Source organism: Linepithema humile, chromosome 2 (assembly GCF_040581485.1).
Source record: "Linepithema humile isolate Giens D197 chromosome 2, Lhum_UNIL_v1.0, whole genome shotgun sequence".
In the NCBI taxonomy this organism is placed as follows: domain Eukaryota; kingdom Metazoa; phylum Arthropoda; class Insecta; order Hymenoptera; family Formicidae; genus Linepithema; species Linepithema humile.
The window spans coordinates 35,167,779-35,195,729 of NC_090129.1; the positions used below are offsets into that span (position 1 = coordinate 35,167,779).

Below are 27,951 nucleotides of genomic sequence, written 5' to 3' on the forward strand. Positions count from 1 at the left end.
ACACATTAATCCAGTGAAAAAATTTATCGTAAAGAAAATCCAAAAAATTGATGTCACACCATTTATGTCACAAAGTGTGTCATTAGCGCAAGACTAAATAAGCTTGGTTTGTGAGTTTATTACTTACAAGTTTGCGAGCACGGACAGCTGGATCCACTGCTCTAGGAGGGCCATTGAAATTTGGATCCAACTCCGAAAAGTACTGGCCCGCAACTCCCATGTACACCATGATTATCCTTCTTAACGTATTAGAGACGCGTTTTTGTTAGCAAAAGTTTCACCTACGTCAATAAGCCTTTTGAAACAATTTCACCAAAGAGCATCTTCTCAAAGCTTCATCATTACAACTAATTTATGTAGAATGGCGTCGGAGTTATCGTCTCAGGGGCATACCTAAAATATAATATTTAACGACCGGAACGAGGCCGCTCTTTGACGCAATTTCAGATTCAGAAATATACGATTCCGTCTAAAATGCCGATCGTGTAATAATATAAAATAAAATTTGTTACATTTTATTTTAATTTATTAAAAAAACATTCCACACGAAGGAAAAAAACTATTCAGTTGCATCTTGGAAAGTTAGAAAAGATGTGATAACTCTAAATCAACCAATATGGAATTGTAAAAACCACCAATGTCACAACATAGACAGATAGTGCGTTGTTACGAAACAACCTTTAGTTGTTGGAAAAGTAACATGGTTACTTTGACACAGATCGACAAAAGTTTCACGTCCATCTGTTACAACGACGATAACGTGCCGTAACTCTTGAAAATTCAGTATATTTCTGAAACTTTTAAATCTACTACTGCGAATCAATATCAATATTTGTGACGGCTCTTAAAACTGCGAGATGCAGAAGGAAAATCGGAAATGCGCAGCGCACAAAAGATGACGTATTTGCTAATTAAATTTGGAAGGCGAGCAACGAGAACGCTCAAAATTGACCCGGCGAGATTAAATGAGGTCGTTAAAACTAATTTTCGCGATAGATGATTACGTCATTTACGATGGTGAACATTAAACTTCATTTAGCACGAAATACTCGGCACTTGCAAAAGTACCACAGATACGTAGAGCAATCTTTGACGTAAAATTCAAAATTAAACTCATTTTATACACATTTTCGTTTTTGAGTTTACTAGAAATTTCGTGTGTTTTGGCATGTTTTTCTGTAACAAAGTGTTTAAATTGCATGCATTGAGAAAAAAGTCTAATTGATCTATTAAAATTCTTATTCATATTTTAGCAACGCAAATTACAGGACAAAATTACTTTTTCAATGAACAGTTAAGTCGATAAGATTTTGTAATGCGAAATCCTTGGCAACGCTCACAAGAAGTCTGTAATTCTCTATGTAAAAGCAATTCGTTGCTCTTAATGAGCCGTCAAGATGCGGTATAATAATCACCGACACGAAAATAAATCACCGAAAATAGATAAAATGCAGCGTAAGGGTGATTTTCCTTCCGTAAATCATTCCAGCGCAATTCTTGGCATTCCGCCACGCGAATAAGGGAGAGTTAAGATTCTACTTCAATTAAAGTTCCGTGCAGATTACGATCGTTGGATTACCGCTCGATTTAATAATTGTTGACAAATGTAATATTTCATACAGAATCAAAACGTGATATTTAATGTTCATAAAGAAAATTAAAAGTCTTCATTATAGTATTTTAAACCAATATTTATATCGACACAATATACAAAGAAAGATTGAACATATAAAAACTTATCGTCATTGAAATTTACGTATGAGATATCCCAAGTGACGTATGTGCTACTACAAACAGTGATTTCCCCAGAGTGTAAACAATACTCATTTCTACTTTTGTTATTGATTTTTATAATACAGCAAATAAAAATAGAAAGGCTCTTATTATAACATCTTTATAGCGTTGAAAATGAGCAAAAATATTGCAACATCTTGCAAAATTCTATGGTATATTTTTAATATTATTATCTTAATAAAAATGTTAGTAATTCAAACAGCAGCTATAAAATATAATTACAAAATTACTAAAGACAAAGATTATATAGGTTCTTTTGAAAAAGCGAAATGTGATAGTTCTAACAAAATTTCTGTGGTGAACTCTTGAACGAAATGGTATTTCTAGAGAATGTTTTTAAGCCAACGAGAAAGGCGGCAAGGAATTTTGTCTGTCTTATATCGTCTTTTTCTACTGATTTTCAATACTATGTGTAATTTCCAAACATTTTAAATATCTCCTATACCGTATACTACGTTTCAAAGTAAACATTATTAATAGTGAGTTTTCAATACCTTTCTTTCTTATTCTAGTAAAAGAAAGAAAAAGCTGCAGAAATATGCATCTGAGAGCAATCATTTGCTCGAGCGCGCTCGGTAATCGTTTTCCCAAATTTCCCTCCTACTGGCCTTTCCGCCGCGGATTCCTGGCATTTCGCCAGGAAAACGAGGCTGTCGAGCCAATTAAAGTGCGCCATCGATAAAAAACACCCTGCGCATCCAACATCTGCTTCAGGAGAAAAACTAACCGATTCCGTCGAGGCGGAAGCCGCCGTGGCGCGCAGTTTAACGATGTAATTAACTCCTCTCCGTTAGGGAGCATTTCCACGAGCATTTACCGGAGGAAACGAGCAAGTCGCGCTGCACGCTGGCGTCAATCGCTAACCACGTCGGGTAACAGCTGCGACACAATCGTGATCACGCGCTGCGACGTCGCGTCTTGCTCGCGCTTTCGCTTGTATACACGTACAGGGGAATTCAAATTTTCGCGATACGCACACACATACACACATATATGCGCGCGCGCGCGCAACGACTACAATGACGACGGCGGCGGAAGAACGTCACGGCGGCCTGTATCGCGCACCGAAGACAACGACAAATATATCGAAGGTAAATCGCAGATGTCAGCACTTATTGCGCACCGGATAGCCTTCTATCCTTAGAGGTAAGTCGCGAATGAAATGAGGTGATATCTGCACCATTACCGCTTTAAGGCAACAAACGCGCAAAACGCTCTCGCCTCTACGTCGTCGCCGCAGCTGCCGCCGCCGCCGCCGCCATCGCCGTCGCCGTCGCTCGATCATATCGCACGCTATCTATCCCTGTTCGCTCTCACCCAATTTCCCTCCCTCCTAGCCCACTTTCCGCATCCTCTCGCACGTCCCGGCTCTCTGTCCTCGTTCGCCTCCCGCTGTTCTCCGTCTTCCGCGCACTCCGATTGCCGAATGCCGAGAGTGAATCGCGGGCAACTCGTCGGCGGATTCGGCGCTCCCCGGAAACGCTCGTGCACTATCGGAGGCCACCACCGGAGACCAGTTGTTACCCCGTGCGTTACCCCGTGACCTACGCAACCGAGAATTTCATCCCCCCCCGGCTCGCCCATCCTACCGGTCCCGTGCGCACCGCCACCGAAAAGCCAATTATGCGATTGCCACCTTCACATACATCCGTATGCTAACAAGACTCGTCGGAACGGGACTGGAACGGATGAATTTGAAACAAGGAGGAAACTGTTCAAATTCAAAATGTCACGACTCCTGGGAAACGGATATAATAGTATTAGTGGCTTAAAGTTTACAAAGGTTCTTTTTTTTTCTACAAAAAATTTCGAAATAAAACGAAATACGTAAATCTAGGGAGAATAGAGAGAAAACTCACAAATTTTAAAATATTGTTACAAAAATATTGTCACAGAAACAAACGTGATATAATAAGATTAGTAACAATTTATAAATCATTCTCTTGATTGAAAAAGAGAATAATTATAAATTATAAAGAAAAAGAGAGTGATTTATAATTGGTCTCTTTTTCAATCAACTTAAACATTTTTAATTTCAATTTTTCTTTAGTAAAATTTTTTTTCAGTCGGCATCTTTTGCCAATTTATAAATATCGAGTCTTAACATCTTAATCAGGTTATAATATATTATAAACATAAAAAGTTTGTTTAAATTAAATAAAAATTACAATATTGTAATTTTCCAAAAAATATTCAAAAGGAGCGCTTCATTATCGATTCAATTAAAAAGGAAAATCTTTTCAGATAAAAGAATCTGTCGAAAATACATAAAATTCATAAAATTGATCTTTATGAAACATGACATTCAAATTAAGCTATTGCATTAATTTCAATACACTTAAATACAAAAGATTTATTTTGTATTAAAGATTAGATTCCAACGATCTAAAGTAGAATTTATGAGTTTTTCGAAGAATTGTAACTTCAGTATAGTTTGTCAATTATCTTCAATAATCTAGGTGCGAATATCACCCTCGCGAAAAGTCAAACTTTTTAAGTATACGGGCGTTAGATACTCGTGTAATATGTGATACGGTCGAGCTCCATTATTTAAATGTTCAACTCACGTTTAACGTCAACATAAATAACGACACGAGCGACGTGACGTAATAAACTACTGTCGAATATATAAAGAGGATATAGCGTGACTAAAAATCATGACTAAAACTTCCGTGCTACGATATCTGCGCTGTTACACATGGTGAGTAGCGTATAAACGCATGCAATTGTACAAAATCTGTTCGGATAGATAACCCATTAAAAGTTCGTTTTATTTTCTGCAATTCGTGTCCGATCCCCCATTTTAATTGGACGCGCGACTTCATATTACATTGCTAAAATATAATTAAAGCCGTTATTGGTTTTTCACGTAACTTAACACTCGATTTCCAATGTTCTATATATTATTCGGGTGCTATTGTATTATTAGCAATAATAAAGTCTTTTTCTTAATTGTTACGTCAGTTAAAATGTCACATCTGGAAATTGGAATTGTGTACTGCGTTACGATAAATGTTACGATAAATTATAATGTAAAATGTTTTATATCCTGAGAAACTGTCACATCATTATATTATAATCCATGCATAATATGCGTGTTGCAACAAAAGATTTTGGCTATATATTTGTATCGATTTATGCTGATAAATAATATATGATCTTTTAAATGTGGTTTTCCAGCTGTACAGCTTTAAACATAATCGATGCATTCATTTGTGGCATAAAACAACATGCATAATTAAGTCTATTATCACATTATTGATTTCAGCAAGATAAAACGATACATTAACGTATTTGTAGCATATTTGTTGAAAATTCGATAATAAATATGAAAAATGTTATCCACATCCAAAAGTATTATCCAAATATTATTCACATTGAATAGCCTCGAATACATTTGATATCGGAAACGCTGGATCATATGAGATTATATTTCAATAGCCGGAAAAAGTCACATTGCATACTGCAATACAGTAAAGCTGATAATTTTTTATAATGCAATGAATTAATAGTATACAACTCGTTTAAATTGATTTTATTCTCAAGATCAGTTGTCGAATAAAACATGAGTAGCGCAAAACGTTTCGCGAAACGAAATAAGCACATTCTGAGGCTTTTCGTGAAATGAGATTCGGATGATTCAGCACTCGAATTAAATTCGCAGTGACTACCAAGTAGTTTCACTCGCGCAAATCACACTACGATTACAAATGAAAATTACAAACCGAAATTACGGTCGGGGAAGCAGTAGGATACCGATTAGAAATCGTTTAGAAATCACTCAAGCAATATGAATTTTTAAATAATATCGATGTTGTAATAAAAGTGAATAATCAATCAAATTCGAACATTTCTATGTGCGTACATTGAGTGATTGATGGTACTTTGATTTTGCTGAACGATGATGTAAATGTTACCATTCAGTGAAATTACACCATCAATAAGTCAATATGCGTTGTTTCCATCATACTCATATTACATAGATATATATCGGTAGTTTCACATTCATTTTGAAAATAGACTTGGAAATAGGCATTTATAATCTTTTTTAGATAAAAATAGCGAGTGAGATTATTATAAGAAATTAACTCGCAAATTTTTGTTAACACAATGTATAAGTGTAATGATGCATATTGAGCAATTTTCTCCAAGTTCCACTATCGCTTTGCTATAAAAGGAATCTTTTTCTCTTTAGAATTTTAACGAAAGGATAATTATTGACGTGTCAAAATGATGGAGAGGTAGCGTTTACGCGAAAAAAATACTTTTCTATCTCGGTAAAAAAAATATGAGGATTGATATGAAATAATAAAAAATACTAAATCATTTCGCCCACAATCTGTTGACAGCCTAAAAAATTGAAAATTTTTCAATAAACAAACCTTATGAACGACAAAAAATATATTCAATTAATGTTAAAACTAACTATTGCAATTTGTGATATTACATTCAATTTTTTTTTTATTTTTTATAAAAAGAAATTAAGCTGTCGTACGCAAAATATTTTAGCACTCCCGTTAAAAACGAATGCTTTATTGAAATTTTAAATTCAATATAATAAAATATAGTGCAATCAATTTTCACAGGTCGACTCTATATGCATCCCATGCATCATATAATAAACAATTCGCCAGCTATTTACCTAAGCCCTACAAGCCCAGAAGAGCTTTATCAATTTATGGCATTACCTTATCAAAAAATGTCGAAAATCTTTCCCATATTATTTTATTTTAACAGTAATATGTTATACTAATTAATTTCTTATATATCTTATGTCAAATTTCTTTGAGGAAAACGTAAACAATTAAGAATTTACATAAGCACAAAAAATCAACTTGTTACAAAAAAATTTATATTATTGCCTTAACCGAATGCAATGAATAAATATTTTTGTATAAATATTTTTATGATGATATGTTCAGATAGGTTTTAATGTTCTGTGTGTGCAATGTAAGCATATGCCGCCACCTTGCACCACCGGAAGGAAACGGTATACTTTAACTCATTTCATCCAAGAGAAATTATCGGCAGAGTTCCGGTTTATTATATTATCATTAAACATTAACTAAAAAAACTATTCACAAATAATTATTATAATAAAACCTAATAACCGTGTAGCTAACAATTTGTCAAAAAAAAACCGATTGTAACATGATGTAATCAGGAGATAATTTGTTTTACCAACGAAATTATCGACCTACGATGCACTTTCCTACATAGATTAATGCGGTTGAAATTCTGCAATATGTGTGCATGTAGAGAGCAAGAAGTAAAATCAACAGTAGCACAGATGCTATCTCCAGAATTATCCGAGTAAATGAGTTCTGTTTAACAGCATACATTATGGTATTACGATAAATTTCCTTGAAAGTACAGATACGCGCCTCTGAACTCATGCATTGCGCAAATAACATGTCCGCATTTTCTCGCCCTACAAATTGTGCGACAAATTAAATAATGTATTCATTTATTTCACTAACGCATTTTTTTTAAAGAAATACATGACGAATAACACGTCTCCTTTTATTTCTTTTATTGTTATCGTATTACCATTATTTTTACGTCTATTTTAGTAAAAATTTTTCTCTGAAGCTAAAAGATAACTACTCAGAAAGAATGCTTTTCAGAATGTTTTTACACAAACATATCCTTGTTTTGTTCTTTCGATGAGTAAAGGTAATGCATTCAGCTGTACACATTGCGCAGTTGTTAAGATACATTCTACGTTTTGCACCGATGTAAAGGTATATAAATACGTAACAAAAAAGAAACTGAAATGGCAAGCTACCGAACAAAAAACCTATTATATATTCCGTTATTAAATACGAACAACTGCTACGATTATATGCAAATCCTTTCGCTTCTTGAGCAGGATTAGCGTGGCAATTTAGTAAGCACCGGTGTTACAAAAAAATTTAACATGCTTTATCTTTTCCTAAGCAATCTATATTTCCGCGGTTCTTATTTAAAATATATTTCTTGTATAAACGAATAAACGAACTCGTATAAACGAACGAGGAAATATTACACAAAATTCAAAGTTATTGCACAATTCTTTTATGACAAATCAATTACATTCCTTTCAATGAAAAAGGAACGCACAAACGTATTGGAATTAAAAGTTCGCGCAACTTTCAGTTTAAATTTTCCACCTTGCCATTTCAGCGAAATTATTGCAGTTACTCCGCGCCGTTGCGATCAGCAACTGTGGAATTTTCTTAATTACCCGTGAAACTTACTTTCTTCTTCAAATAAAACGTTTTAATAAATTGCGAAGAAAAATTGCCGCTATTATTTTTCTCCAGTTATAATAATATTCTTAGATGTATTATTCTTAGATCTTGTTCAAAATCGTTTATTTAAGATAGTCATATTTAAAATCAACGAAATGAAGAAAATTATATTTTTGCTTGTTTACTATTAATTAAATATTGTTATTCTTACTTTTAAATGTTTATTCTTGCTCGATAAAACCTAAAGAAGCACGGAAAATACGATTTGGGAGCATCGCTCCATTAAGATTGTCTGTCGCACGAAGTGACGACATCCCCCTTCTATCGCGCGCGAACGGAGATTGACGTGTAGTTAAAAAGCTGAGAACCTCGTACATCGTTCCGCGGAAACGATCGATGGATCCGTTAACGCTGATCGCATCCGCCCTTCGGATGCAGCAAGATAAAACCTCGTACCGCGTAATACACATAGTTCCGGCAATACTCGTTTCGCATATTTATTACTTCCGATGCTTCGCACAGAGATAACAGCATCCGTTCCTTCGTCGATTCCTGAACGGAAGCCGCCGCAATGTTTTCAATGGACGCCAAATACGCGCTGATACCGAGTTAACGCTTTAATACGAGCAGGTAATTATTTAATGTCTCGATAAACAACTGCACAGCGGATCATAATCCGACGGGATGCCACAACTGTAAACGCATTATATAATGGCGCGGCTTTATTGTTGCTCGCGTTGAGTGGATTAATTACATTGAGCAGAAGCATCAACCGTTTTCCCGTGCCGAAAACCATTCGCGTTACCACTCGTCGGCGCAGTTGGTGTCGTTTAAAGTGGATATGCAGTTCAAGGAAGGACAACGCGTCCTGCGCATTGTGCTCCAATTCAAGATCGCGAATATACATATGCATATGCAATTGTAATGGATAATACGGCGAGAAATCCGATATCACTGATCAAACGAATCCCATTTCCCGAATTCTGAAGCTTTGCGGGATTCGCGACGATCGTTACACGGCGGCGCGCATACGTCATCGCAAATCCGCGACAGAATGACAAGTCTCGTAAAACTATCATATTGGAAAAACTAGCAATAGCAATCCTATTCGGGACAAATACGTGCTCAATGCGTCAGAAAATACTTGAGATTATTGCGAAAAGCTCGATTGCTTTTATCAGAGAAGAGAGATTTTTTTGAGAGAAATACGCGTGGATAATTTTTGTAGTATAGCTTTACGTAAATAATAATCGAGTGCTCAACTAGACTCATTTCAATTTATTATACTTTCGTATCTATAATTAAAATTTTTTTAAGTATTAATCAAAAGTTATTTTCATTAAATAATGCTTATTTAACTTTGTAACTTACATATATATATGTGTGTATGCATAGCGATTATCTTTACACTTTTGTCCAATTTCATCGACTGTGTATAATATATTCGTCGATAAATCAATACCCTTTTTCTCTTCATTCTCTCTATAAGCTGTAAAAGCAAGATAAATGTATTAATCCTATAAATAGAGGTCATTCATCGTTAGTGAAGCTGGGTGTTAGCTTTCCGCAAAAAACCGGATGTGAAGGACAATGAATTCTCTGTGAAAGAAGATCGCCGAATCCTCGTGAAGATGATATCTGTTTAATAGCTTAAAAATTTATTACCGCCATTTGATTCGGAAATAGTTTAATAGAAAAACGGTCAGCGAGAAATAATATTGATAAATTTTTAGAATAAGGGAAATTATTTTGAGTTAAATTTTCTCTTCACAAAATTAATTCGACCGAATGCATGTTAAATTATCGCTTATTTTTTCATTGCGGTACTTCCGCATAGCAACGGAAATGAATATCAGTAAGCAGCATAATGTCCGATTCATAGCACAACAACCAGGAACAAAGGGATAAAGTTTTATCGAACATACAGCGATAAATCCAACCATTTCTCTTTTAATTAGTCCGTGTGTATTTATAAGCCGCTTTCATATCGGACGTTGTTCGAACCGATAAATAACGATGACAGAGCGTTAGTTGAAGAGCATCAGTGACTGAAATTTCCCTCCCGACACAACGCGAAAGCGGAAACGAAAGACAGGAGCTACCTAGAGAAAATGGTATTCATAATTGACGAAGCGCTCGAATGAAAAGAGTCAAAATTGGGTCAAGCGCAGCTCTATCATTCCGAGAATAAATGTACACTGTCCCGCGAAAGGAACCAATCGGAAACGTTGAAATTTTAATGAAGGAAGCTTAAGCTTCACGGCGAAAAAAGTCGCTCGCCTCTACTTTGTGCCACGTAATTTCAGAGTGTTCGTAGTGACAAGTGAAAACGTTTCCGCTACCCGATAAAGGAATACGGATTCCGAATGTAAAGTCTGAAGGAAAGACGAGCTTGCCTTTGAGTCGCGTAAACCAAGGGAAAATCCTTCGTGTGCATTAGTATCTCGTTTGATCCTATTCTCGGTCCACGTCCGATGAATGCCGCGCACCTGATTCCGAATTTGAACGGATATTATAGCCCGGACGATCGTTACGTAACCATTGTCCTTAGGAGAAACATTCGTCATATTTACGGTATAATGCAAAATATACACGCCTGATTACAAACACTTTGTCAGTAAAATAATACTCGCACCATGAATTTCAATTAAGAGTACGAAAACAAGATAAGATAAAAATGTATAATTACCAAACTATTGAATATTCAAAGCTCCTTGAGCTGCTAATTTTTAGTATAAAGAAAGGCAAATTTAACTATTAAAAATTCAAATATTTTGTCACACAAAGTCTTTTAAAAAATATATAGAATATTATTTTTATATTAAAATTATGTTTATACTGTGATTACAGACTCTATGTCCAAACAGACACAGATGCTAATTTTGTTTAATGATGGAAGAAAAGAAAGCAAAGCTCTATCCTTTGAAACAAATTTTTGTAAAGTCTGTATTGTTCAATACATTCCTATTTACAAAATCAAGACTCTCATTTTACCTAAAATAAACACTTCGCATATTGATCGCGAAATTAATTAATAAGTTATTCCGAAATTGCATCAGCATAAAGTAAACTATTTATACACATAAACTTCTACGTTATCTCGTTTTAATGTGATAACAATAACAAACGATTCTCGCTCACACTGCAAAATGCGATATATGAACACCGCAAACTTTGGCACCACTATCCTTTATTGTTCGATCAAGCTCTAAAATGAATTAAATTGCATAATTAAACTCATAATCGAGTTAATTTATTGAATTGCAAAGCAGGGAAACAATATTTCCAACAAAATACGGTTTACTCCGTTAAATAAAATTTAAAAAAATAGAAATGTTCAAAATAAAAATTTATTGACCATTCATTAATATTCAATTCTTGAATATTAATTTTACATTTCAAAAAACACAAATACACGTGTTTGAATTTAAATTAGACTTTTTACGACTGTACTCCACAAAACAGACGTTTTTTCGTTATTTGAGAATAAAAAATTGGTAGACCAGCGATTTAACGAAAATATTGCTGATTTTCCGCGCACTTTTCGATCGTAAAGTTTTCGGGATTTTCTACGGTTTACCCTAATGGTGATTTGTCAAGTAGATCCGCAACACTGATCGGTGTTTGCGCACAGGGGATATATAAGCCACGAGACATATATACGCTGCAAGAAATCATGTTGTTGACGCCGATCTAGATCACACTCGACGCAGCCAAGGGGCTCGCTATACCAGAAAATACGAGAAAAAGCCGTCTGACTGTAACAATAGTACGAGCCCGTAATCCCTACTTAGCAAAACGACGTGATTTACACCCTTCGACCATCGACCGTTTTCCTCATTGCTACAACCTGTTAAAATGTTCACGATTATATACTTTCTCAAAATTACCTTCGATAAATATTGCTCTTTCTCATTTTAAGCATTGAATCAATACTATTAACATTAAAAAAATATTTGAAGCAAATTTTTTTACGCCAAAACTTGCGTTGCTCATTTTGATAAACTTATATATTGTTATTCTAAATTGTGACTATCGAATCTCTCTCGATTTCTCAACTTCTTCAATATTTTAATATTTGTTTATCGATATTTGTTCACGTGTATATATTACGAACGCGAAACTAATCCCCAATTTTCTTTTTTCTGAACTAAAAGAATCTATTATTCAAAAGTATTACATATCTTCTCGTTTAATCAGTTATGTAACCAAATTCATCTTATATGAATCCAGTCATACATAATGGAAATTGTGTCGAAGGATCTGGATATAAAATGAAAAAAGTTTATTTGCTTGTAGTGAACATCGGAATATTTTATAAACCAGTCCGTGTGCTGATCAATTTTATATGTCATCCCTCCACAACAACCTATAGATAATGCATAATTTCGAAAATCGACCGATCGCACGACAGTAGGCAGCTCCAAAGGCTGCGAACCGTTTCTATACCGTCAGCAACCGTCACCGCGCGATAACCTGAAAGCAATTATTCGCGATAGTGGCACTAGGTCTGCTATCATCATTGACTCGCCACTTTCGACCGTCAATCTCGGGCATACTCTTATCGTATCACGCAACGTTCACCGAGTCTACCGCAAGTTGGGCCACATGGGCACACTCGACTCATGCGATAGCCACGAGCTTCTACATAATGCAGACAGCCAACTTTAGTCTATCCTACTTATACGGCGAGTCGCCTAAAAGGATTTACCAAAAATGACGTACTCCGTACGTATGAGAGCTACTAAAAAAAGTTCAAATATTACACCATTTATGGTAACAAGATTATAACTTTTTATAAGTAAAAGCGCGTGAAAGATGTAATTTAACCAGGACGAAAAAAGAAAAATTGGAATATTTAATTCATAAAAATATCTTTTAAAAGATGAAAAAAATAATTATAAAATTCAATTTTGTTGTACGCGTTTATTTTATCTACTATTAGCTTTAAACTTTGAATCTTTCAAAAATGATTCTACATTGGATTCTTTTCAAAATGATTTGTAAAAATCTGAGATGTCATCTCCAATATTAATAACGATCTTATGCTAATTTATCGTCCCGGAATATGTAAACGATCAATCAATGAGGTCGTGATAAAAATTGACCTTTTGAAAACTCCACATGTGCAGTCTGTGTTATTTTTGCTGATTTGCTTTACAAATTAGAATCAATATTCAATATTTTCGCAAACTGTGCGCTTCACCTGTTTATTCACATCGATCCTCGGTTATGTGACTACACTGAACAGGTTACACATTCAGAAAAACGCAATTTCAATAAGTTGGACTTTCTTCGAAGAGTGCAATATTTATTTTTGTGGTGTAGAAACTATGCGGAATTATTGATAATAAACTTTATGTTTATGCTGTTTCACAAATGGAGAATTCAAATTCTCCAATTCAAATGCAATTTTTCAATCAATTTTTGAAACAAAACTTTACACTTTTAACAAAAGTGACAAATTTTATTGTAATATTAAACAATGTTCAATGCATCAATGCATTTAATGCACCACAAACAATTCAAACAATTAAAATAAAAATTATTCAAAATTTAATTCTTGTGATTATTGTGAAATATTTATCGTTTATATTTTAGTCAGATTCTAATCAGAAAAATACGGAAAATCTCCAAATTACGGATAAAAGTAAATTTTCTTTCGTTCTTGACTACTTCTCAAGCAACGATTTCAATCCATTAACCGAATTGACACAGTCACCAAATTGACTCATTGATTAATGAGTGTTTAAAAGGACGAAATCGATGGGCATGTGAATGTTTAAAGAAGCCAACGGAAACTATTTCATTATTCAAAAGAATATCACTACTCGCTTCAACGTAGCAAAAAGAAAAACATCGACCAAAACTAATGAATATAGGTACGGCGTACAACGAGTCAAGACTGAGATCATAATGAGCGTAACATTTGAGCCAGATGTTGCCTGACAACGTTCTTGCACTTCGGAAACCAGTAATTTGATTGCTCTTACAAAGCTCGCTGCACGACCTTCGTAGCAGTCGCTACCTTGCACTACGGACTTGAAGGATGCACTTTCGCGTTGTTCGCGATAATAGCGTTAACCGTTTGCTCTTCTACCTGCCAACGCGATCGCCAGCTCATGTCAATATATTGTAAATCGTTAAGAACGTAGTGTTTTGTGCATGACGTCCAAAGTCGAGTGTCCAATAATTTTCAGGATAATGGAAGCAGGCTGCTCAATAATTGTTCACCATGTATAAATTTATAATGATATTACTACATAACGATACAACTTTATAATAATCTAATTATATAGCAATATAATTATAATATTATAATATAATTGTGTCTTTAATGTCCAATTAATAATTATTATACTCTCTGTTGAAAATTAAAATAATCTTTCATGAAAGCCACTAGGAATCGCTTAGAATCGCAGTCTGATAAATTTAACATTTCTCTTTTATTGTTAACTTCAAATTGTACGTTTTAAATTTCAGACTTTGATTGAAGTGTGAAAAGCGTATGAATATGTTGCAAATACAATATTTTTATTTGACGAACGGTTGAATTATCTAAAAATATTTTTTAATCTCTTTGGAAACAAAAGGTGTACATATGCATGTACAAATTAATGTTATTTTAAAATATTGAAAACCGGTATATGCATATTGAAATTGTAATTTTTTATTTAAATTTACGAATATTTTTCAAATAAATGCAGATAGATTTATAAATTCGTTACGTAAAATTCATTATAATTAGTTTTATGTCAAATTAATAATTTCTTTTAATCTAGAATTTAACAAAAAAAAAAAATGTTATTGAGAAGAGAGAAGAGGTCCCAATAACTATTCCTTTCCGTTCTCCCACTTACAGTTTACTTGAATATTGTTTCTCACAGTAGTCCGCTTTCTAAACGATATAACACCTTACAATCTCAAAGGTAAGTCTGTTAAAAAAAGTTTTCATTGTTTAAACATAGATTTTGAATAGTTAATATTTTTAGTATTGATCTCAATTACGCGTATTTTATGGACTTTTCACTGAAGAGAGTCAAATTGTTAATCGAAACGTTTAAAGTTAGAGACTCTTAATAAAGATGATTTTCGACGGCAATTACATCTGGCTTGGGCTCGATATCCCCATTTCCACATTATAATTATTACGAGTTTATACCTTTTTACTTAGAAACAAATTCTCTTAGGGGAATTGTTCAGTTATTCGTTCGTATGTCTATAGTTATGCAATAAACACGCGAAGTTCGTTAACGGGGTTTGTTAATATCGCCAAACATCTGCACCGGCGCTGACTGTCGCAATAGAGCGATCGATAATATTTGACCCTTTGCAATGAGTGAATCAACATTAACTTGGAACACCGATGCAATATCGAACACGTGCACTACACGATTTACATTTCACTTCCTTCAATATGAAGCGCAGTATTACTTTCTTTTTGAGCATTAGTATTTGTCATATCAACCTGACTTCGCGAATCGATCAATCTTCGGATTCAAATATTCCTGGTTAATTTGCTATTTAGTTTCCATGTGTCATTCCGTGCGTATTAAAGTGGAGAGCTTGGTTGTAATATAATCACAAGTTTTTTCCCGTTATCGATAATTGCGGATGCAAAAGAAAAACTGAGGGTCTAAAAACTGACTTATAAAACTCATAATTAAAACAAATCTCGATTTAAAAAACAAAACGCAATGCTAATTTAACTGCAATGACTCGACCTCAAATTAATAAAAGAAATCCGAAAGCGAAAAAAAAAAAGTGAATCCTGAGCTTTCTATACGTAAAATCAGTATCTCGTTTTTTATTCTTTTCCATTCCATTACCATAATATATGCATTATTGTCAATCACGAATCGCATCGACCATTCATATTGATGCGAAATTATATAATCCTCCATTAAGCTTTCAATTAACGTCTCTGCTCGAATCACGACGGCAATTCTGAAAGGCGAAGACGAACTGACTGAGTCTTGCCTATCCGCGGGGAATCGGGTCAAGCGACGTAACGGCACGTGGCACAGCCGCAACTATAAATCTTTGCGGGTCGCGGTAAATATTCGTTTTATGCGAATAAAAATTTGCGAAGTCGCGCGTGCCGATAAATGATTCACAACGTGCAGCGCACTCCTCGAGACTCGCCAAATGCACGTGAGAAATATTTCCTGAGGCGTCGTCGCTCGATTGGCGGTGGCCAATCGCGGTGGATTTCAATTCGCAATGAGAACGGAAAATATCGCCGCGAACGTGTCTCTCTCACCGCAAACGAACACAATCAAGGTGGCTTCACTTGGCTCGTGGCTGACGATCCCCTGCGGGAACGCAGCATCAATCATTAGAATCCGGATCAACTGGCTGACGGATTTCCCTTCGGACCGAGGGGACGCAACGCTACCTCTGGCTGCTACGTGCGCCTCGAAGGTGGGCGAATAACTTAAAGAACGGTTCTTCCCGTCGACTCGGGAACTCGCGAACAATCTCCTGCCGACCGAGCTCACATAGCGGAAATTGGATAGGACCGAGTTTGCGGCATAAGTGCGCATAATGCAATACGGGAAAGTTACACTTGCGATGAAACAAGACAGGGCGACAGCTGAACGAACTTTGTCCTACAAAAGGGATAAAATATCCTGATTGCATTTGTATTATCTGATTGACCTTACTAGATTTATAATGCGATATATTTCTTTAGGAATATTCGTACTATGTGTGCAAAAATCATCTAGAATTAATTAAATTTGATTCCTCCGTTTACAGTGTAAGATACATTTAGAAGAAAAGTGTAATTTTGAAAAAAATAGCGAATAACTTTGAATATTAGACTTATTTAATTGAAATTACTGCTGTAACCTAAAATCATTTATTTTCAATATTGTGAAACCGTGTTCTTTTTTATGAATTTTATATATGAAATAAATTAAGTAATTTTTCTTATAGCTACATGAAAAATGTATGCTAATATACTTGCTAATTTAATAATCAAAACGCTTTTAAAAACAATACTTTTACAAACTTGGTTACAATCTTTCGGGAAAAAGAAATATTTCTCCTTTGCATACCAAAACTCCTAGACCATTAAAAGTTGTTTTATGCTTGACGGTGCAATTGCGGCGCGCAATAACGATGCAATCTGTTTCACGACAATGTTTGAACTCCAAACTTTTATAGTCAAAAGTCAAGTCAATCACACTCAAGCCAAAAATGTTTCTATATAAATATGTATTATCTCTCACATCATTCGTGATATTGAAACAATGCGATAGAACATTATAGAACAGAAAACAAGGAAAGTAACTTTTTCCATTTATTAAAATATATCGAACATATGTATATACTATCCAAAAGCATTAGTTACTGCCACAAAGTATCAAACTTGCTGTGAAAGTTACAAAATAAATGCTCATTCTATAATATTTTAGATAATGCAAGACAGAAGTAAAGCAACGTAGAAAGATAATGGAAACATGCTTTTGCAGTTATGTAAAATATTGCAAGAGTAAATGCATTTCTTTATCTTCTTAAAAATTATTCCATAAGAAGTAGATATTTTAAAAGGAAAAGATAAACTTTATGTAACGATAGTATGTGAAAAACGCGCGTCATATAATCTCCGGTGCTCTTATATCTGACAAATATGTGCACCGCGAGAATGCAAGTATATATATATATACAATATACACTCTGTATCGAAAGAGAAGATGAAAATATTTAATTTAGCATCTTCGAGAAAAATCTTATAAAGTCGGTTATTATTAATTAAATGTGTGATTTAATAGTATACGGAACATATAAAATATTGCATAAAAAGTATTCATAAATAAATGATTAAAATTACTGATAAGTATAATGTCGAATAAATTTTTTATGCTTGCAAAATGATAATACGATTAGTGTAAGAAATTTTAATCTTAAGGCAAAAAAAGACGAATATTGTTTGTACGAGAAAAAAGTTTTGACAAAACAAAACATGGTATTAATTATATTTTCCAAATATGTGTATGTGAGCAAATATTCCTAAAAATCTTATTGATAACTCTTTAAGAAAAATCGTGTTGGTACTCGTGTTAGTACATCCAATCGTTAAAGAGAAAGAATGCCTAATAAATACACCAAACAAGCAACACGTACAATTTCTCACGGCTTTATTTGCTCGGAAATTTGTCTCCGAGCGGTGGTCGATGAAGTCCCGCATAAAAAAACATTTCACGTATGTGAAAAAAAAGGGAGGAAAAAAGGAGAAAAGAGTTCAATCGACGGTCTCGTATACGATGATCATTCGACGTTCACATGATCATGAACTTCGCGCGCAAGGGAAAATAGCGCTTTGTGAGGTAACGTGGCACAAAGGCAGCGAACCCTCCATTCTCGCGCGAGACGCACTCCTTTATAGTACATACACACCATTAAGGTAGCAAACCCTCGATTCTCGTATGGCATCGATCGGCATGCCGCATAGACGAGAACGGAGTATACGAATCAAGCGACGCGGTAGCGTCAAGTATATTCAGCAAAAAAGCGATATTTAGGTGACTTTTGAAAAAATAATATGAAATGGTGAAACAGGTGGTATTTCGAAAAAACTAATAACTTTAGCAATAGCGGGGGTAGCACAATCAATTTTATTAAAAATACAAACGCGATTGTATTGTCGTTTGGTGATTGCAACGTATAGATGTGTTACATGTATTTTGAAATTGCTATTATTTTCAGATATACAGCATAGCTATCGTCTCGATATTTTTTTAGAATTTGAATTTTTGATGCTTCGTACCACGATGCAAGCATATTCGGACTTAAAATCGAAAATTCTAATTCAAAGATATCGAGATTATAATAACTTTAGAATTAAACAATTTAAGTTAAATATTAATATCGCATTGAGTTCGCACACGGTAATTGCAATTATCCATACATGTGTACCGTTTATTTATCTGCCATCAATTTGATATCAATTTTGATTTAACTTGCATTTAAATTTAAATTTTGATGGGAAATTCAAATCACATTTTTTTATTTATAATGATTATTATTTAGTATATCTAAACGTTAGAAGCAAAAAATCAGTTAAATTACTTTTCACTACTTAGCTGATCTTATTTTTTAGTTTATTGTTAATTACACTCACTCGTTGATAACGATGTTTTGGCAGAAAAAAAGAGGAAATAAAGATACGCGCGAAACATCCCTTTATCTCGTCTGAACAACGCACGCCGTCACAAGCAATCGATTACAAAGAGCAGGTCACGGAATATTTATGTCTTGGCCTTTTCTTGTTCTCGATTTACGTCTTCTTATCTCTTTAACTTACTTTTATTCAACTGATTTGTTTCAACTGATCAGCATAATCTAATGAAAATTTTTTACTGAAAAATTAGAATTTTCAAAGATCAAAATGCAAATGTACTGAATGGTAAATACATATATTGTAAATATTTTGAATATAAATATAAATATAAATTGATTAATAATCTGAAAACAATATTCTTTAAATGCAAATAGTGCAGAATACGATAACGAACGACTTCCTCTTCCTCTTTTTATACAAATTTTAATTCTACATACAATTCTATTTTATATAGTTCTGCGTATATCTTTTCTTTATCAAAATCAGCGCAGACAATTCTTCTTTTATTTCGCGGTTTTAATTTAATTTAATTAACAGCTCAGTATCGTAAAAAAACTAAATAGCTACATTGTAGAAAAAGATAACCACGTATAGAATTGGCCTGTCTATGCAAAATCGTACAAAAGATATATAAAAATATTATTCATACATTATAAAATAGCAATAATGTTTCAGCTCGTATGATATAAACATCAAATTTAAATTTAATTAGAGAGGATCTTCGAGTAACAAAATTAGATTAATTCACTGAAGATGGTCATGTTGGAACCGAAACGTGAATTAAATAAATAAAGTAACTAGAAGACGGAAGATTTTTTAATTGCATAACTATCCAGCACTGGCTCAAGGATCCTCTCTAATTAAATTTAAATTTGATGATTATTCATACTGTTGGCTATTTTATTATTCATTTTGTCATTAATATAGCTCGATTTGTTTCAAGTGATTTTTTTTCTTCTATTTGTAGCATAGTTTTACCTTTAATATGTATAAAAATAAAAACTGTATAATAATAAATTAATGTATTGTTAACTATTAATGAGTAATTACAAAATATAAATTATTTCATATATATTATCATCATATTGCTATTATTATTTAATTTATTAAAGTAAAGACTTGATATATTAAAACAAATTACTGAAATAACAAGCTTTATACGCGGTTATTATTTCTTGGCAAGATGATTGATTGAATATTTGATGAAAGAAGATATAATACTGATGGCAAAATTTTGATACCTAAGATTTACAACTGCTACATCATCGATATAATGTAAAAATCATGTTTTCTGCATAAAAATAAATGGTTGTTTGCTCTAAAAATCTTGTACGCTTCTTCGCAGGACCGTGATTTTGCAAAATGCTTGTTTTTTAAACATTTTTATTCGCCTGGCGGAAAATTAAAGCCGATGGAACCTATTGTTCACTTGATCGCGGCCTGATCACGCTATGTTTCTCTCTTTTAGAGAATTTCTCTAAACTGTACGTCGCGACAACAAATGTTCGGAAAAGCGAAAGAATATAATAGCGGAAAAGCTGCTGCTCTTCGGAGCTGTTTCCAGCGTCAAGTTTACGTCGTTATGCAACGTAAGCTGCCATTTTGCGTATGCCTCGAGAGAAAGCGCAAAATATCAGCATTTTTTAACTAACGAAGTTACGCGCGCATATGGGACACGAACAGAATAAAAATAGATCTCACGTTGCTGTATATACAATACACTAGGGTAATGGGGCAATTATTATAATCCTTTAGCCTACATCGCCGACTTGCCGAGCGTCCTACTTCAACGGCAAATTATTGCAGCACGATAAGAAGCGTTTTAAAAAGCGCAATGCAACAACAAAAATATATAAAATAATAATCTTGTAATCTCATAACTCTCTAATAATAAATCAGTATTGAATTGCGATAATAATGAAACGGCGTAACAATTATAGCGACAATAATAATAACAATTTATATTAATTGTGCTCCTAATAAATACGAAACATAATTCACACCGGTGTGTCACTTGTTTTAACAATAATAATATATAGGGAAACAAAGCATATGACGATTGATGAAATCTATGGAGCAGAATTTAATTAGCGATGATTCAAATAAATATCAATTATTCTTTCCACGATTAATAAATAAGCTTATAATGAATTATTTTTATTTTTGAATCTGTCACTCTCGATAGCTTTACTTAAGAATCGATATGCTCGCAAAAGATAAATAATTGGTGCGCGATATGAAAAGTATTAGATCAAGGTTGCTAGAAGAACATTTACCTTCTAATCGTATTACTATCGATTTATATTACCCGTAATTTGAAATCATAACACGTACAATGCCGCGCTGGTTTTGATTAAACTCGTAAAATTTAATTAGAGATAAGAAACGTAAAAGGTTAAGATAAATAAGTAAAATTTGTATTACTCGTAATGTTAATATATCGATTAATCTATTGTCGATTGACAGTTCAATGCAATTCCCGAAAGGCAGCCTATTCGGTATTGTTCGCATATCAACGAGACATGTCGGTATCATGGCACTGGTCATGGCGTTGATCGTGTTAACCATTTCCCTATTCGGGGCTGCAATAATTGCCTGCCGTTTTACTATGCAGAACGAAATTACACATCTATCTGTTGCAATAATAATAAAGATGAATCGCGGTTTAAAGCAGAGAGCATTTTCATTTAAAGCGGCAAACTAGTGCATTTTTTAACAACCTGCCTTTTTTAAAAATCTGCCAGAATTTTTTTAAAGTTTCTCACAAATTTGAATAATTACTATCCAGGTACGAAAATAATACAAAAATAAACGACTGCAGTGTCGCAACTTTATTACAAATCTAGATTTATTTTATCGCCCACGGTGTTTCTTAGCGTCTTCTAAAATTGTCTGCAATTTTGAATTACGCAACGAGAATCTTTAGAAGATTTATTAACAAACACAATCAATTATGAGGCTAATTCACCGTTGCTTCCACGTCCTCTGAGTAATAATCCTAGGTAAATACATTTACCACATTTATGTTTATGTAGCTATCAGTCTCGAATAACTGGAGCTCTTAATAGATGCCTTTAAGCCTCTTACCGATGAAAGACTATTCTCCTCGAGATCGTTTACAGACAAAGACATAGATATACGACATGCCATAGAAGGATCACGTTCGTTTTGTGCCGCGTTTCATAATTAACGTTGCCATTATAATGAGTTGTAAGAAAAAACCAAATGGTTTTATCTCTCTCTCTCTTCTTCTCCCAATGAGATACTCCCATTGTCGTAAGTTCTCTGGCTACTCTGGCTTTTGACGTTTAACGCTAATGTATTTCGTAGAAAGGACCAAAGTTCGGTTCCATGTAATTAACAGTGGTAACCGCTTGCAAAGCTCAAAGTTTGCCGATAAATCTTAACGTGCAGAACATCTTGGTATTTCATAGGTACAATCTCTTTACCATTGAGTGCGCAATAATGGAGCAATCAAATAAGTATGGAATGTCGCGAAATTATCGCTCCAACTTTCTTTCAACGAGATCCTACTATATAGCCGATACGAAACCAAGTTCTCCTTGACGCAAAATTGAATACGTGATCGTTATTCTTATTATTATTGCAATATTCTAATTTTACGTATTTACCTCCATTTATTAATGCGGCGCAATAAACGTTAGAAGTAAAAATTATTTAATTTTTAATTTAAATACATGAAAAGATAATTTGAAATTTGGCTCAATATCTTCCGACTAACGTTAACCATTTGAAAAATATATACAAGAGACGCGATCAATTCAATTAACATATCACTAAAGGAATTTTAAGACTGCAATGAATAAAAAGATCAATCACTTGCTGCATGTATTCATAAACTAGCATGATACTATCATAATATTAACATAAATTCGCAGGGAAAAGAGAAAGAGAATGAGAAAATATAAGTAACCTTAATACGTTGAGAGAAAGAGAGAGAGAGAGAGAGAGAGAGAGAGACAGAGAGAGACAGAGCTATTCACAACGAGTGGACACATCTTCCACGAGACACGTTTGTGCAATAAACTCACTTGTTCCAGACTTTGTAGAAAATAGCGACACTAAAGTGCTAGATAAAGTGACGTTAAATAATGCATCCGCAAATTTAAACTATTCATCGTTACGTATCTACATAGAGAAAAAAATATATATATAATATATATATATCCGGTTTCAAGAACTATCTCCAGATCTCAAATAAAAAAGAAGATATTGGACATTTAAAATAACATTTATACTCCAAGGAAAAAGGGATCTTGGTAGTCGAATAATATAAAGATTTTTATATTTTTAAAAAGACGGTAGGTAGCTATATTAAAAAGAAAAAAATGGAAGAACATCGCCCTCGGCTAAGGATATTTCTTTTTATCGTTCTTCTATCGGATTCTTAAGAGGTACATACATACAATACAGAGCCGCTCATACGGAGAAAATAAAAGTTTCACCGCAACATGATTTCTCGTCATGTTACAGCACTACAAAAATAAATTTTGCAATCCTCAAACGACTGTCCATATGAACGCACACAAATTCGCGTCGTGTGTACGCAAATACCTATGCGCGGGACGCACGTACCTCGTCTGCTAACATGACAAGTATTCCGAGGAATTTAACAAGTACGATGTAGATTGCCCAAGGGTATATTGTAACAAAAGGGTGTATTGCAACAAACTTGAACGCTTGTGTGATGCTTCTCTGCACTACATCTAGAAGCTCGATCGTACAAGATGCTGAAATACTCCATTCGCAAATATCAGGTTGAAAGATTATGAAAATTTTTTGAGAACCGTATATCGCAAATTTATAAATTTTTGTATTTTATTAAATGCTATCGTAAGCAAAAGATCTAACTCATGCAAAAAAGGTTTCTATTAAAATACAAATACAAAATTTTAATAAAAAAATTTTTTGTATGAGATAGATTTTTATGTTGAAACACAAATTTGTATTCAAATAATTTTTAAAAAGTAATTTCAAAGAGAATGAAATAATTTTATATGCGTACAGTATAAAGTTGATGAAAAAACTACATTTTTAGACCTACAATTTGTACTTCGTATGACGAAAAAGAAGAAATAGTACCTGTTTTTTTCATTTCCGTATTTCTCATGAGTTTATCACGAGCGATCTTGAACTTTTGGTCGGCGATGTACGTTGAAACGTCGCATTTTAAAGGAGATGTCTACAACGTAATAGAAGTGAAATTTCTTGTTCCTTACGAAACGGAAGCTGCAAAAAGAATTATTCGAAAAATACGAGAAGAGGATAGCGTCAAAACTTTCCGGGATGTTCCTCTGTATTGGGCGTAAATAGTGAGATTGATCGATACTTTAAAGTACATGGAGGAAATGACAGAGAAAAGAGTAGGGCATAAATGATTTACTAGAAATGCGGAAAGAAAAGGTTTGTGCAAACCGACGCATTCCAGCTGGTCCTTACAAAGCCGTGACAAAAACACAGAGTTGGGTCAAAGCAATCGCTTTCGGTCAGTTAACTCCTCTTGGGGTATACCAGCTATACATACGCGCGTATCCGTGTTCACCGGATCGATACTTTTTAACTTGCAGCACAATCTCCCCGCATTCTACCCGACCGTTTAATTATTACGCTATTAGAGACACTGTCACGAAAGAGTAGTCGAATCACGAAAAACGCGAATCCGGCCTCAAGCACGGAAAATCCGAGAGGAAGAAACGAGTCACGCGACGGCGTTATTATCTCGCAATGACACAAAGCGCTCTTTTCGCGAAGAGTACTGAGCCGCATAATTATTCTTAATTACGCCAGTGTGGAACGCGCGCGCGCGCGCGCGTGTGTGTGTGTGTGCACAAAATTGCCTTTCAAGCCCCTCAAAGGGCTTTAGATCGTTCGACTGCTCGCGTGGCACTTTTCACTTCGAATTTCGCGGCCGGAATTTAATTTTGAAAGAATAGACGTGTGCGCACGATATTAAATATACAACATTAATATCCGTAGAGAACACATTTCACAACTAGCAATTTTACTTTTTACTTTGTACACTTACATATCGTACGGCAAAAATTGCAATAAAATTGTAGAAATTGTAGAAATTATCGAAAAAAAATGAAAAATCGAAAATAAAAAATCGAAAAAAATGTTTAGTGTAGAATTTCTAGTGTAGTCTTGCATTCTCGATTTTCGTTGTGTTACAATTTCCACCCCAATATCTAAACTTATTTATAGCGTACCGCTCATAAATTTGTGAATATAGGTAGCGGCAAACGACCTCTAATTTCAAGTTTGTGAAAACTGTTTCGTAGTAGTATATCTTTCCTCTCGACTCGCAAGTTTATGCAGAAACAAGCGCGAAGTAAGTTTCATTCAATGTGGCAACTTTTCTTATATTTCTTTCTTTAATTAATCCAGTTCAGCCGGATAACTAAATATTGACTAAAGTAATAATTTACTTATAGATAGATTATAATGTATTGCGCACAAATTCACTTATTCTAAAAGCTCGCGCACAAACTTATGAAGCATTTACTAAAATCGAAGGAAAATTTGCGAATATTCCTCGTTATTGTTAATATTCCAAATGTAATTACATTACAGGCTCTTTTTTTTTTGGTCCTTAAATGCAATTTCTCTGTATCGAGATAGAAACACGTAGCCACCGTTCAGAGGGGACGCGTCCCAGAAATAAACCGCACGCCGCGCTCGCGTTCCTTCATTTACATAGCCGCATTTTTATCACGTGGATTTAGGCGAAAAACATGCGTAAAAATGTCCGGCAAAAAAGAAGAGATGAGAAAAATCAATAGCGGACGTCTATCGGATAAATTTTCACCACCAGGGATTACCGGTATGGCAGGCCGGTGGGAAGTCCGATGGAACTTTTCTCATTTTCGTCAACACCCACGTACATTGCCGGAGCCAATGGTTAAGGAATATCCTGACGGCGCGGCTACCATAAAGTATTCAACAGCTCATGACGTAAACATACTCAAAGATGACTAGCTCTCCGACCAAAGATTTCTAAAGCAACAGAAATACGTGTTTCGTGTCGTTCCTGACCCGATCGATCGATCGATCAAACCGAAAACCGACAAGAAAAATACGAATTATGAGAAAACAGGTGAAACAGATCTGAAGTATTAAAATACTGATAGAATATAATCTTTCAATGAGTCTCAGACAGCGAAAAATTAGTGCGAAGCTGATTAACGCAAACTAATCTAAACTATTAAATATCTTCTTTATCACGTAAAATAAAATCTGGCAGTCGTGCGCTTAATGAACTTTCGCTCTTCTGTAGACGGACATCGAAAAACTTTGGAACCGTTTTTTATTACGCGAGATAAATATGACAGCGTCATTAATTCTTCCCGCTCTGAGATTTATATCTAACAAAGGTGCATTCAATATTTTAAGGATATGTCCCATCACTTATCCGTTTAGTGAGATTGGCAATTTCCGATCTGGGGCTGTCTTTGAGCGAGAAAGGGGTAAGTTTGATCAATACTACATTAATATGATCGTAATTGTCGACCACCACAGAGTTATGGTCAATTAATAGAGACACGGTCATAACTCTAAGGCATGGCCATGCCTTCCTTCAATAATAGAGCGAACCACACAATTAGATCGCGCTATAATTATTTGCATTTAAAATTCCCATAACTGACATAGTGCTGCAATATGAATTACGCAGAACACAAAGAAATTTAAATTAGTGCACTAATAATTGAAATAATCAGGACTAATATGTGTAGTTCACTTTATTTTGCAGTCATTCTATACATGTTTTCCATTGAAGAAAAAAATAAGAGCACAAACGAGAATTCGCAACAATCGCGATAAAAGGGAAAACTTTGCCGAAGCATATTTGTATCGGATTTCTTCTATCAAAATGGATATACATGAGCAAAGATCGATCAAACTTTCAATCGCACCGAGTCTTTTGCAGTCCTAATTAATTGAATATGCCGTTCTCAATAGTAGCGCAAAAAAAATAATATATAAAATGCGACGGACGCGAGCTTAAAGCCCGATGCTTCAAGCAGTTTGCTTTCGAAAAGATTCGAATTGATTCCCAATTGAATAACGTCCGTGACTGTCGTATAGTAATTAACGAGCCATGTCCATTTGGTTTTGTTTATTGCCGGAGCATCGCATGCACCATGTCCGCCCATTGCAATTCTCAATACGGCAGCGGCCCGACGCCGGAAACCTTCAACGAGGTCGATCGACGACAAATAGATCGAAAGCACATGGCCAGCCGCTGCGGACTTTGATGTCACGCACAGCTGGAAGTTCAAACAACTGACGAGCGCATATAGCGATTACATGTGATTAATCCATTAAAACCCGCCGTATGATGTATCACACACATCGCCGTCATTCACTCGGAAACCAATCTCATAATGAAAACATGCATCCCCCTCAATCGATAATTATACCAAAAGTATCATTTTAGATTTTAACGAGTTAATTAGACTTTGTCCCCGCCCGGTTTTCGTTACGGAATAAGTAAACTCATTTCCACTACAGCGTTTCTATTATCGCTTTATGAATTTGATGACGGCTTCATTCCCGACTTCTTATCGATCGTTTTTATTCGGTAACGCAATATGAGAATTGTCACGTAGAAGTTGAAAATTAACCACTAATTTTCAAGAGACAGATAAGATTTTTCCTCCGAAAGGTATATAAATGTAAAATTACTGAAATTGCAAAAATTTTTGGTACAATAATTGCTAAAAATAATCTGAGAATAGATGTTTTTCAAAATTGTCGATAGTTTGAGCTTAAGTC

The 27,951-nt window shown here is 34.5% G+C and overlaps 1 protein-coding gene across 6 annotated transcripts in view; it reads right to left on the reverse strand.

Moving 5' to 3' along the window:
- Window positions 1–27,951, reverse strand: part of Syt7 (Synaptotagmin 7) — a 141,233-nt gene that overhangs the window by 94,310 nt on the left and 18,972 nt on the right. For 2 of the 6 annotated variants that reach the window (XM_067350035.1, XM_067350034.1), the window contains exon 1: window positions 3,112–3,393. The exons of 3 other annotated variants lie outside the window; for them this stretch is intronic. In XM_067350035.1, coding sequence (XP_067206136.1) covers window positions 3,112–3,378 — 267 coding nt within the window. In that variant the 5' untranslated portion in view covers window positions 3,379–3,393. Of the gene's footprint in view, window positions 1–127; window positions 1,000–3,111; window positions 3,394–27,951 lie in introns of those variants that run through there. One more of the 6 variants, XM_012379366.2, reaches the window with a different exon arrangement.